At 64.8% G+C, this 11,629-nt stretch overlaps 2 protein-coding genes across 2 annotated transcripts; both read left to right on the top strand.

Annotated features, from left to right (window-relative positions):
* Positions 1-3,025: 3,025 nt before the first annotated feature.
* On the top strand, positions 3,026-5,145 carry MYPOP (Myb related transcription factor, partner of profilin). The gene is made up of 2 exons (XM_065421068.1): positions 3,026-3,458; positions 4,466-5,145. Exons 1-2 carry the CDS (start codon positions 3,026-3,028, stop codon positions 5,143-5,145), a joined length of 1,113 nt encoding a protein of 370 aa, XP_065277140.1.
* A 3,756-nt stretch (positions 5,146-8,901) lies between these two features.
* IRF2BP1 (interferon regulatory factor 2 binding protein 1) lies at positions 8,902-10,843 on the top strand. The gene is made up of 2 exons (XM_065420975.1): positions 8,902-10,107; positions 10,168-10,843. The coding sequence occupies exons 1-2, from the start codon at positions 8,902-8,904 to the stop codon at positions 10,705-10,707; spliced, it is 1,746 nt and encodes a 581-aa protein (XP_065277047.1). The 3' UTR covers positions 10,708-10,843.
* The last annotated feature ends 786 nt before the right edge of the window (positions 10,844-11,629 follow it).

Genomic DNA, 11,629 nt, shown 5'->3' with positions numbered 1-11,629 from the left:
CAGGACATCTGGTCACCCTACTGGATTCCCCTTGGCTTCAGAGCTAGCGAGGGACGCCTGGGTTCCTTGGGCAGCCTGCCCCGCGTCTGCTGGTTGGGGATGATGCTGCTTGCTGGCAGACAGGCCTGCCTGTGTCCGCAGCCTGGCACCTGCTGGCCATGGCGGGGGATGCAGCAAAAGGGATTTACCTTAAAGGGCGCCGTGAGAAGGAAATCGGTTCTATTGTCCCAGCCTGAAACAAAGCGTCACGAAAAACACCTGGATGGGCCAATGGAGGGATATTGAGCTATTGACTCAACCTGCTGGTGGTGTATTGGTTTATTAACAATCATTATATGTATCCTGGTAGCTCAGAGCCCCAGTCATGGGTCAGGCCCTCACTGTGCCAGGCGCTGTATGTTTTATTGCTATTAGGTGTATTACGGTAGCACCTCGGTGCCCCAGTCTTGCTCCAGGCCCCCATGGCGTTAGGGGCTGTACAAAGACACACCAAGGAGCCGACACACATTTTTTGTTCCGGGCTTAGCCAGCCCCTGGCACAGCCAGGTCCTGACCAGTGACTCGGGCTCCAGGGCACTACAGTAAAACGAAGAATCACCATCATTATTATGATGAATTACTCACCACTTTGAAGCTCCCATCCGCCCCCCGCCCCCCCTCCAATTCTTCAATTCCTTTAAATCTTTGGAAGCGGACTGGCTGGTCAGTTTCACCTTCTGTTCCTAGTCAGTTTCAGGCTTTGGGTCCCAGCCACTAGGTCAGTGAGGATCTTGGGATCAGTGCTGGGTCCCCCCTCAGCTTCCACCACTGAAGTAAAAGGAGTCACGCTGAAGCCAGCAGCAGTAGGGCGTTATCATCCTCTGACACGTGCCAGCCCCTGGACAGGGTCAAAGACCCACAGACCCAGGGGACTTCCATTCCCCCTTCTCTCAGGGCAGAACAAAGGGGTGGGGGCTCACACCACACAGCATTAACCGGGGGTTTGGACCACAGGCACACCAGACCGATGCTGGAGTCACAGCCTGAGCCCATCGCTGGGAGACAGGGGAGCTGCCCTCGGTGTAACTGACACAGCAATGCTGCCTGAGTCTGCTGAGAGCCTGAGCCCCTTGCTGTGAGAGGGGGAGCTGCCCCAGGCATCCCAAGGAAATGCTGACTCCCAGTCCTACTGCTCCCGGGGCCCGGACAACCCCACCCCAGCGGAGGGCTCTGTGCAGAGCAGGAGAGGAAGAGCACTTGGAGTCAAGCCCCATGCGCCCATCGGCTGCTGCGGTAAGCACTGGTCCCCTCGGCTGCCCAGTGCCCCCACCTCGCTGGGGTGGAGAGAGGACCTTGGGTGTCAGGAGGGGAAATTCCCCTTTCTCCCTGGCCATTGCTGCTGCTCCCCTAAGGCTCAGGACTCTCTGTTGGAGAGTGGGGGAGCCAACAGAAGGGGGTGAATCTTGCAGCCCATCCCCCATGAAGCCTGGCCAGCCCCTCACCAGTGGGGAGATAACAGGGGACCCTAAAAGAAACCCTAGACCTAGCCGGCTTCCCTACCCCTTCTCCCCAGGACTACTCCTTCTCTGACCCTCCTTCCCTCCCACAGGAAATGCCAGGGTCCAACAGGCAGCCAGAGACAAAAGGGGGCAGGGTATGGAGATTAGAGAGATAGATAGATAGATAGATAGATAGATAGATAGATAGATAGATAGATAGATGATGGGGTGTATGGGGATAGACAGATAGAGGGGGTGTATGGGGATAGATAGATAGATTAGATAGAGGGGGTGTATGGGGATAGATAGATAGAGGGGGTGTATGGGGATAGATAGATAGATGATGGGGTGTATGGGGATAGATAGATAGAGGGGGTGTATGGGGATAGATAGATAGATTAGATAGAGGGGGTGTATGGGGATAGATAGATAGATAGAGGGGTGTATGGGGATAGATGGATAGATTAGATAGAGGGGGTGTATGGGGATAGATAGATAGATGATGGGGTGTATGGAGATAGATAGATAGAGGGGGTGTATGGGGATAGATAGATAGATAGATAGATAGATAGATAGATAGATAGATAGATAGATGATGGGGTGTATGGGGATAGATAGATAGAGGGGGTGTATGGGGATAGATAGATAGATGATGGGGTGTATGGGGATAGATAGATAGATAGATAGATAGATAGATAGATAGATAGATAGATAGATAGATGATGGGGTATATGGGGATAGATAGATAGAGGGGGTGTATGGGGATAGATAGATAGATTAGATAGAGGGGGTGTATGGGGATAGATAGATAGAGGGGGTGTATGGGGATAGATAGATTAGATAGAGGGGGTGCATGGGGATAGATAGATAGAGGGGTGTATGGGGATGGATGGATGGTTAGATGGGGTGCACGGGGATGGATGTGGGGAGGGATCGCTCCATGGATCAATCACTCTGGAGACTTTCCCACCCTACTTGAGGCTGGGAAGCAGGCGGGGGGGGGGGGTAACTCATGGGCAGTCCCCCCCCAGTTGTCAGGCTCAGGGGTTCTGCATCCTCCAGCCCGCGGGGGGGGACGGGGGACGGAGGACTGGCAGGGGGACCCAGCCAGGGTTGCTACGGAAACCGAGCGCCCTTGGCCTGCTGGGAGCCGGGCTGGGAGTGAGCATGCTCGGTGCCGGGGAATGGGAGGGGACGGAGCCAGCTGGGCGGAGGAAGGACGGGGGAGGCTGGCGCCGGGCTGCAGCAGGGGCCGGAGTGGGCAGGGGCACGCATTGCGGAGTGGGGGGCACAGACCCCCCCCAGCAGGGTGGGGGGCTCGGCTGCATGCCGGGGAGGGAAGGGAGCAGCGGAGAGGAGGTCAGACTAGATGATCATGATGGTCCCTTCTGGCCGTAAAGTCTATGAGTCTCTGAGATCTGCAGGGCACCGTCTTGCCTGGCACGGTGCCCCCTTCCTCTAGCACCACCGTGGGGCCCGCCTCGCCGTGCAGGGTATCCACGCCCTCCGGGGACCCCCCAGCCACCCCTCCCCACTGGGCGCCAGGCATGCCCGGGGACGCCGAGGAGATCATCCGTCTGCGCAAGCCCCGCTTCTCCTACGAGGAGAACCAGATCCTCATCCAGGAGGTGCGCGCCCACTACACCAAGTTGTATGGCGCCCAGAGCCGGCAGGTGACGGTGGCCGAGCGCCGGCGCGTCTGGGAGGGCATCGCCGCCAAGATCAACACCATCACCAGCTGGAAGCGGACGGGCCAGGAGGTGCAGAAGCGCTGGAATGACTTCAAGCGACGCACCAAGGAGAAGCTGGCGCGGGTGCCCCACTCCACCCAGGGCGCTGGGGGAACGGCTGCCAGCGAGGAGACCTTCTCGGCGGAGGAGGAAACCATCTTTGCCATCCTGGGGCCCGGCGTGGTGATGGGGCCCGGTGGGGCCGAGCAGCACCCCACAGCCTTCGCCCACAGATACCACCACGGCTCTGGTGAGTGCCCACCCCGGGATGGGACCGTGCCCCCCATCGGTGGGCAGAACCAACTCCCCCAGCTGGGTACACTGGTACCACCAGAGCTAGGAGGGCTTGGTAACACTCCCCCATGAACCAGACAGTAATTGGGGAATTGGAGGGGGCATCAGGAGCTGTGTCGCCTCACACGGGGCTGCCAAGCTAAGCACCGTGGGGTACAGTCAGAGCTGAGATGAGAGAGCCTGTCTGGTGCCAAGGGAAACCCAGGTACTGTGGGGTGGGAGCTCAGTAGGGGGCGCTCTCACCTCGCAGTCAGTGCTGACCCCAGTGGGGCAGTAGGGGGCACTGTGCTGCAGGGAGAGGGGTCAGGGGCTCTGTCCCCTGGCAGCCAGCACCAGCCCCCCTGCGGTGTGAGGGGGTACAGTGGGGCCCAGCAGGGGTGCACACACAGTCACTCACAGCGCCCCCTAGCACGACACTGGGGCATGACAGAAACCTCGACTGACCCACTTGGCTGGCTGCTTCCCCCTGACTCCGCATGGGTGAGTCGAGCTTGGAGGGACTCACGCCATATCACGGGGGGGCGGGTCCTTCGGGGCACAGCTCGTTAATTAGTACTGACCGTGCCACCAACCTGCCCTGCTCCTCACAGCTCCACTGCCAGCTGGTGCCCGCTCTGGGATCAGAACCCAGGAGTCCTGGGCCCAGGCCATGGGGGAGGGGGGGGGTGCAGGGCATGGGAGGGGGGGGCAGTCAGCTCTGCTGAGGCGGCCCTGGTGACAGGACCCCGTCCCCTCTGGGAGCCAAGCCGGATGGGGGACCTGGAGGCAACTTCAGGAGGGCTAACCCCTGGGAGATGGGCGGGAGGGGGTGGTTCCGCACCCCCTGGGGGGAATAGACCGGAGGGGACTGTCCCGCCCACCACTGCTGGGAAACAGATCCTACCCCTCGGGGGGGGGGACACACTCTTTGGGGAGTGACCTGCCCTGTGCCCACAGCTGACGCTCTCTCTTCTCTCTCTGCAGAGACGCTGGCCGGGGGCAAGGTCTCCTCCAGCCCCGAGCCCTCGGTCCAGCCCCCGTGCTGCGCCCTGGATGGGGTCCTGCTGCAGCCCAAGGAGCGGGACTCGCCGGCGCCCCCCTCGGCCGAGCCCTCTCTGCAAATCATGCGGTTGGCACCCTCGCCGGCCGGGCTGGGCCGCCGGCCGCACCCGGGACACTCGCCCACAGAGCAGCCATGCAGGGAGCGGCTCCCGGGCTCCCCGCCGCCCCGCCGCCGGTGCCCGCGCCCTGAGCCGCCCCTGGAGCCCTCGCTGGATCTCCTGGCTGCCCAGCGGGAGACGGCCGAGGCCATCCGCGACCTGACCTACACCGTGCACCACAGCCTGGACCGTCTCACCAACGTGGTAGCTGCCCTCCTGCCCCTCCTCCCGGCCCAGGGACCCGGCCTGGGCGCCCCCCGAGGGGGCCTCTTCCACCAGCAGGCGCCCGTCGGCTCCCCACTGCCAGCACCCCCCGCCAAGAGCCCACTCCCCGCCGAGACCTTCGCCGCCAAGGTGGAAACGTCCCCTGAGCCGGCAGAGAATGCGGGACAATCCCAAGGGGTCCTCCCCGCCGAGGCCCACCCCTGCCGCAGCTCCCCGCCACTGAAGCGAAGGAAGGGGATCCCCACTCGGAAGCGTAGGGGGCGCTGGAAGAATCTGTGACTCCCCAGAGCCTGGGGCTCCCCCACAGCGGATCCTGCCCCCCAAAGTAGGTGGGTGCAGGGCACCCGCCACGGGACAGCGAGAGTTCGGTCACTCGAAGGGAAGTTCTCCTGAAGCCCCCCCTCCCATCCGATTGTCCCACACATCCCACGGCGCAGGGGACGCCCCATCTACTCCAACAGGGAGCGAGTCCCCCTCCGCCCCCGGGCTTTGCTACGATGAGCCAAGTGGTCAGCAAAACCCTGGCAAAAGGGCTGAATGTATCTGCAGCTGGAAATCGGAGACTGCCACATCCTCTGCCCCAGCTCTGCCGGTGCCCCCCACTCCCAACCCACAGCCCCCCAGGTTCCCCCCAGCTCTGCCGGTGCCCCTCACTCCCGACCCGCAGCCCCCTGCCAGCCCAGCCCTGGGCTCCCCCCCAGCTCTGCCGGTGCCCCTCACTCCCGACCCGCAGCCCCCTGCCAGCCCAGCCCTGGGCTCCCCCCCAGCTCTGCCGGTGCCCCTCACTCCCGACCCGCAGCCCCCTGCCAGCCCAGCCCTGGGCTCCCCCCCAGCTCTGCCGGTGCCCCTCACTCCCGACCCACAGCCCCTGCCAGCCCAGCCCTGGGCTCCCCACCCCCAGCTCTGCCGGTGTCCCTCACTCCTGACCCACAGCCCCTGCCAGCCCAGCCCTGGGCTCCCCACCCCCAGCTCTGCCGGTGCCCCTCACTCCCGACCCGCAGCCCCCTGCTAGCCCAGCCCAGGGCTCCCCCCCAGCTCTGCTGGTGCCCCTCACTCCCGACCCGCAGTCTATCTGCTACTCCTGTAACTGGCCAATGCCACTAAATTGTGTCCGGGCATGGCCAGGTTTATAAAATGGATAAACACTGTCCGGGAGTCGGGTGAGATCCCCAACCCCCCAGGCCAGGACTGAGCCCCAGGGCTGCCCAGGGCAGGGAGGGGCGATTGTTGCCTCCCTCCGGGGTCCCCCTTCATTCCCCCCCCCCCGATTTGTGTGTCTGTCTTGGTGATGCCCTGGAGGGCTCCGACAACATAACCCTCCCCCCCTCCATGCCCCAAGGTCGGGATCTGTGTCCAGGCTTCATATCCCAGGTCTGGGTTCAGATCCAGCGTCCAGCCCAAGATTTGGGGTCCCTCTTGGGGGGGGCCACAGTCCCGCCCCCCAGCGACAGACCACGGGGGGTGGGGGCTTTTATTCCCCTGCTACCGAGGCGGCGGAGAGCAAAGGGTTAATGGTCCCAAGTGTGTGTGTGGGGGGGGGGGTGATTTCAGCACACATGACCGGACGGGGCGGGTGTCAAATCTAGCCCCTCCTTCCTGCGTCACATCCCCTTAAGGTCACCCCGAGGGGGGGGGCAGTGGCAGACGCTCGGGGCTGGGGGTGCCCGTTCGCACCCCTTGGTCCAGACCCCCCCGGGCTGCAAATATCCCCCCCCGGGACACGCAATAAACTATTTTCATACTGAACCCTGCGACCTGTGGGGCGTCTTCGGGGGGGGACGACTGCTGGGGGGGCTATTGATGTATTCCCGCAGGTACCCACTGATCTCTCCAGGCAGCCGTCCCCCACCTCTCCCTCCCTCCCTCTCCCCCACACCCCTCCCCAACCCCTCTATCCATCCCTCCCCCACCTCTCCCTCACACGCCCTTCTCTCCATCTATCCTTACACACCCCTCCATCCATCCCTCTCTCCATCCCCCCACCCTTCCCTCTATCCCTCCCCCCTATACCCCTCTATTCATCCCTCCCCTACACCCCTCAATCCATCCCTCTCTCCCTTCTCGCACCCCTCCCTCCCCCCACTCCTCTATCCATCCATCCCTACTCCCCCCACACCCCTCTCTTCATCCCCCCACCCTTCCATACATCCCTCCCCTACACCCCACAATCCAGCCCTCTCTCCATCTATCCCTACAACACCCCTCCATCCATCCCTCTCTCTCTCCATCCCCCCACCCTTCCCTACATCCCTCCCCCACACCCCTCCATTCATCCCTCCCCTACACCCCTCCCACACCCCTCAATCCATCCCTCTCTCCCTTCCCGCACCCCTCCCTCCCCCCACTCCTCTATCCATCCATCCCTACTCCCCCCACATCCCTCTCTTCATCCATCCCTCTCTCCATCCCCCCACCCCTCTATCCATCCCTCCCTTCTCCCCCCACACCCCCCTCCACCCATCCCCCCAAACACCCCTCTAACCATTCCTCCATCCCCCACCCCTTTGTCCATCTATCCCCACACTCCCCCATCCAGCCCCGCCACCCCCTTTCTGTACCCCTCTCTCCACTGCCCCACACACATGCCTCTCTCCCAGCCCCAGCACGCCCCTCACCGGGGTATCTGGGCTCCAGCCCCTCCCAGGGACGGGGGCTGCGGTTGCAGCGGGCGGGCCGGTCCCCCCTTGGGGGCCAGCCGGGGGGGGTCACATGCGGATGGTTCCCCCCCGTTTCCCCAGGCTGGGCGCCGCGCAGCGCGGCTGGGAGCGCGGCCAGCTGGGGGCCGCGGGGCATTCTGGGAATCGTAGTCCCTCTCCCACCCCACCCCCCTCGGCAGGACCGAGCTATTAACCCTTCCGGGGCTGGAGCCCCGCCGGCCTCCCCAGCCAAGGCGAGAGGGGGTGGGGGCCGCGCCCCGCCGGGACCAAACCCGTCCTGAAGGGGGGATGGGGGGAGGGAAGGTGGAAAGAAAGTTGGATGAGTGTGAAAGGACGGACGGACGGAAGGCAGAAGCTGGGTGCGAGCGGACAGCGCCTGGGGCAGGAGTGACTCTGAGCCCCCCAGGCACAGATGAGGGAGGTTCTGTGTGTTTGGTGCCACGCGGTTCGCTGGGTCCCACCCCAGAGGTGGCTGCATTCAGGCCTCTATCCCGCCCCGCCCCCGCTCTTTGGAAGGCGCCCGTCGGACACCCCCCGTCCCCCTCCCCCTCCCATTTACTGCATGGCCCCCTCCCTGCCCCCTGCTGGGGCAAACCCAGGGGGCAGGCAGGGGGACTCCGTAGGGGGCGCTCTCCCTATCCAGAGCCTCCGGGAGGTAGCTCCAGCCCCTCAGCTGAGGCAGGGGTCGGGGGGTCAAACCAGGATTGGAGCGGGGAGCCCGTGGGTCGCTGCTATCACTGTGAGATCTGGTGGGGTCAGCCTCAGTGCGATGCGGGAGGGGGGGCTGGGAGCCAGGACGCCTGGGTTCTGTTTCTGGCTCTGGGTGAGGAGTGGGGTCTAGTGGTTGGGAGGGGCGGGGCTGGGAGCCAGGACTCCTGGGTTATATGCCTGACTTTGGGAGGGGAATGGGATCTAGGACCCGGTTCTGCCACTGACTCACTGGGTGACCCTGGACAAATCCCTTTGCTCCGACGGGCCTCAGTTTCCCCCCTTAGTATAACAAGCCGGGGAGGGGAAACGGCCCCAAAACATTCATTAACAACATCCGTAGCCACCCTGGATGGTCTCTCACGAATGGCCCGTACTCCCGCAGGCGGCGGGAGGGGTCCGGCTGACGACCCCAGGCCAAGGGGGGGGACGGGTCCCAACCAGGCCTGTGCCCCTTTAAGACGGCCCCGGCGGACGGGACTACATGTCCCAGCAGGCGCCGCGGCGGAGTTATGTAAGTTTCTCCATGAGCAGGGTAGCAGCCGCAGCGGGCGGCGGAGCGGCGGGGCAGCGCGGATCGGGCCGCTCCTAGGCTGCGCGGGGCCCTGCGCGGGGCGCGCAAGTGAGCCGGGCGCGCAAGGCAGCGCCGGGGGTGGGGGAAGGCGGCACCATGGCCGCGGTGCAGGCGTCCCGCCGGCAGTGGTGCTACTTGTGCGACCTGCCCAAGATGCCGTGGGCCATGATCTGGGATTTCAGCGAGGCCGTGTGCCGGGGCTGCGTGAACTTCGAAGGGGCCGATCGCATCGAGTTCCTCATCGAGACGGCGCGGCAGCTGAAGCGCAGCCACGCCATGCAGGACGCCCGCTCGCCGGGGCCCCAGGCCGTCAAGCATGCCAAGGACGGAGGGTCCCTGGACCGGGCCGGGCTGGAGCGCTACGAGCGGGCCCGGGGGCCTGGCGACTACACCCTCAGCCCCCGGTTGCCCAACGGCCTGCCCCGGGCGGAGGACGGGGGACCCGAAGGCAGCCGGCAGAGCCCCACCGCCCGGCGGGCACTGATGGGCCCTGTGCCACCCAGCCTGGGACTGATGGGGGCGCCGCAGGGCTTGCTGGCTGCCGTGTCGGGGCTGGGGCCCCGGGGGCCCGGCCTGGGCTTGGCGGCTGCCTCGCCCCTCCTGGGGGAGCTGGGCAAGGCGCGGGGCCCCTACGGCGGCGAGTACGAGAAGGAGAAGCAGCGCAACGCGGAGTGCCTGGCCGAGTTGAGCGAGGCCTTGCGGGGCCGGGCGGAGGAGTGGCACGGCAAGCCCAAGGCGGTGCGGGAGCAGCTGCTGGCCCTCTCAGCCTGCGCCCCCTTCAACGTGCGCTTCAAGAAGGACCATGCGCTGGTGGGGCGCATCTTCGCCTTCGACGCCGCCCCCCGGCCCGGCTACGAGTTCGAGCTGAAGCTCTTTGTCGAGTACCCGTGTGGCTCGGGCAGCGTCTACGCCGGCGTCCTCGCCTTGGCCAAGCAGATGTTCCACGACTGCCTCAAGGACCCCGGCAAGGTGATCTCCTCTGGCTACAAGTACCTGGAGTACGAGAAGCGGCACGGCACCGGGGACTGGCGCCTGCTGGGGGAGCTCTTCACCGAGGGGGTCCGGTTCTTCCGGGACCCCCCGGCCCCCGAGGCCCTGCCCCAGCAGTTCCTAGACAGCAGCTGCGCCATGCTGCCCAGCGCCCTGGTGCGGGCCATGCCACCCCGGGCCGTCATGCGGCGCCGCAAGGCCTCCCCGGAGCCGGAGGGTGAGGGGGGTGCGGCGGGCAAGCTGACGGGCGAGGAGCAGCAACAGAGGCAGACCTGGCTTCCCCAAGGGTCGGCCGGGATCTACTCACCGGGCATGGCCCACCTTGCCGTGCCCGCCGGCCAGGCCCCGGGGCCCGAGGGCGCCCTGCGCAACGACCCCTCGCCCATCACCGCGCTGAAGAACGTCGCCGACGCCCTGGGGGCCGGGCAGTCGCCCAAGGACGCCAACCCCGTCCACTCCACCACGGCCCGGCAAAACAGCGCCAGCCCTGCCTCGCCCGCCGCCTCGGCCCAGCACCGGCTCGTCCCGCGCAACAGCGAGCCCGGGCAGGCATCTTCCTCGTCGTCCTCTTCCTCCGGGGCCCACTCGGCAGGCGGCACCGACTCAGCCGGCGCCCAGAGCACCCCCGACTCCTCGGGCGGCCCCAGCAGTGCCCCCCTGTGCTGCACCATCTGTCACGAGCGGCTGGAAGACACCCACTTTGTGCAGTGCCCGTCGGTGCCCAGCCACAAGTTCTGCTTCCCTTGCTCCCGCGATTTCATCAAAGCCCAGGGGGCGGCCGGCGAGGTCTATTGCCCCAGCGGGGAGAAGTGCCCCCTGGCCGGCTCCAACGTGCCCTGGGCCTTTATGCAGGGAGAAATCGCCACCATCTTGGCCGGAGACGTCAGAGTCAAAAAGGAGCGGGATCCGTGAACCGAGAGGGGGATCGTGGGGGTGTCCTGTCACCCCCCCTGCCTGTAATCTGGGGGGTCCCCCCTGCCTGTGATCTGGGGGTCCCCCGGCAGCAAGAGGCCTCCGGAGTAACTGGCGCTACAATTAACTTATTGCCCTTTTTAACCTTTCCCAGTCTGGGGCCCTGTATATAATCTATTTTTTAATATTTCCATAGCAATCTTATATATGAGGTCATATCTACATAACCAACTGGGGGGTATCACGTGTGTGCTGGGGCGAGATGGGAGGGTTTGCTGCATAGCAGCATAAGGGGGATGCGGGTGGGAGTGGTAAGGGACGGAGCGAGGCCCAGACCCTCTTTTGGGGCCACCCTGGAGATGGAATCTCTCTGTTCCGCCCCAGAGGGGACGCAACTGGGGCAGGGATTCCCTGCCTGTCTAACGTGTCTCAGGCCGGGCAAGGCGTCACCCCTGGGGTGAGGGTGCCGTGTGTCAATCTCTGTGGCCTACTGGGGCTGCGGCTCCTGTCAGTCGAGGGAAGTGACTGAGAACCAGCAAACTCACTCCATGCAAATTGGGGGGAGAGGGATGTGAGCTTTGCCTGTCATGGTCCTGGGTCTGGATCGGAGTGGCACCCCCTAGAGGGGAAGGGCCCCATATCCCATCCCCTGCGTGCTCTGCCAGGGGGGCAGTCTGGGCCTTGGGGCCAGGCTCTGGGCACCTTGTTTAGCAGCTCAGTTCCTGGCATTCTGGGTTCCAAAGTTTGGGGAACTCTTCCCCCCCCCCCCCCCGGCCCTCTTGTGGGTTCCCCAGCTGGACCCATAAGGGAGCCCCCCTCCCCTGGGGAGAGCAGCACAAGGACCCTGGGAGTAGAAAGCCAGAGGGGAAGGGTGACCAGCTGTGCCTCCTTGGCACCTAGCCACCCAGCTGTGCCAGTCTAC

This window comes from Emys orbicularis, chromosome 21, assembly GCF_028017835.1.
Source record: "Emys orbicularis isolate rEmyOrb1 chromosome 21, rEmyOrb1.hap1, whole genome shotgun sequence".
Classification (NCBI taxonomy): Eukaryota; Metazoa; Chordata; order Testudines; family Emydidae; genus Emys; species Emys orbicularis.
This window is presented reverse-complemented; position numbering and strand designations above follow the sequence as displayed.

Bases quoted from the DNA above. Each gene is read 5' to 3' on its own strand.
- MYPOP (XM_065421068.1), top strand. From the start codon at position 3,026: ATGCCCGGGGACGCCGAGGAGATCATCCGTCTGCGCAAGCCCCGCTTC. The intron at 3,459-4,465 runs GTGAGTGCCCAC...CTCTCTCTGCAG, and splicing joins CAGATACCACCACGGCTCTG to AGACGCTGGCCGGGGGCAAG.
- IRF2BP1 (XM_065420975.1), top strand. From the start codon at position 8,902: ATGGCCGCGGTGCAGGCGTCCCGCCGGCAGTGGTGCTACTTGTGCGAC. The intron at 10,108-10,167 runs ATGGCCCACCTT...GCCCTGCGCAAC, and splicing joins CCGGGATCTACTCACCGGGC to GACCCCTCGCCCATCACCGC.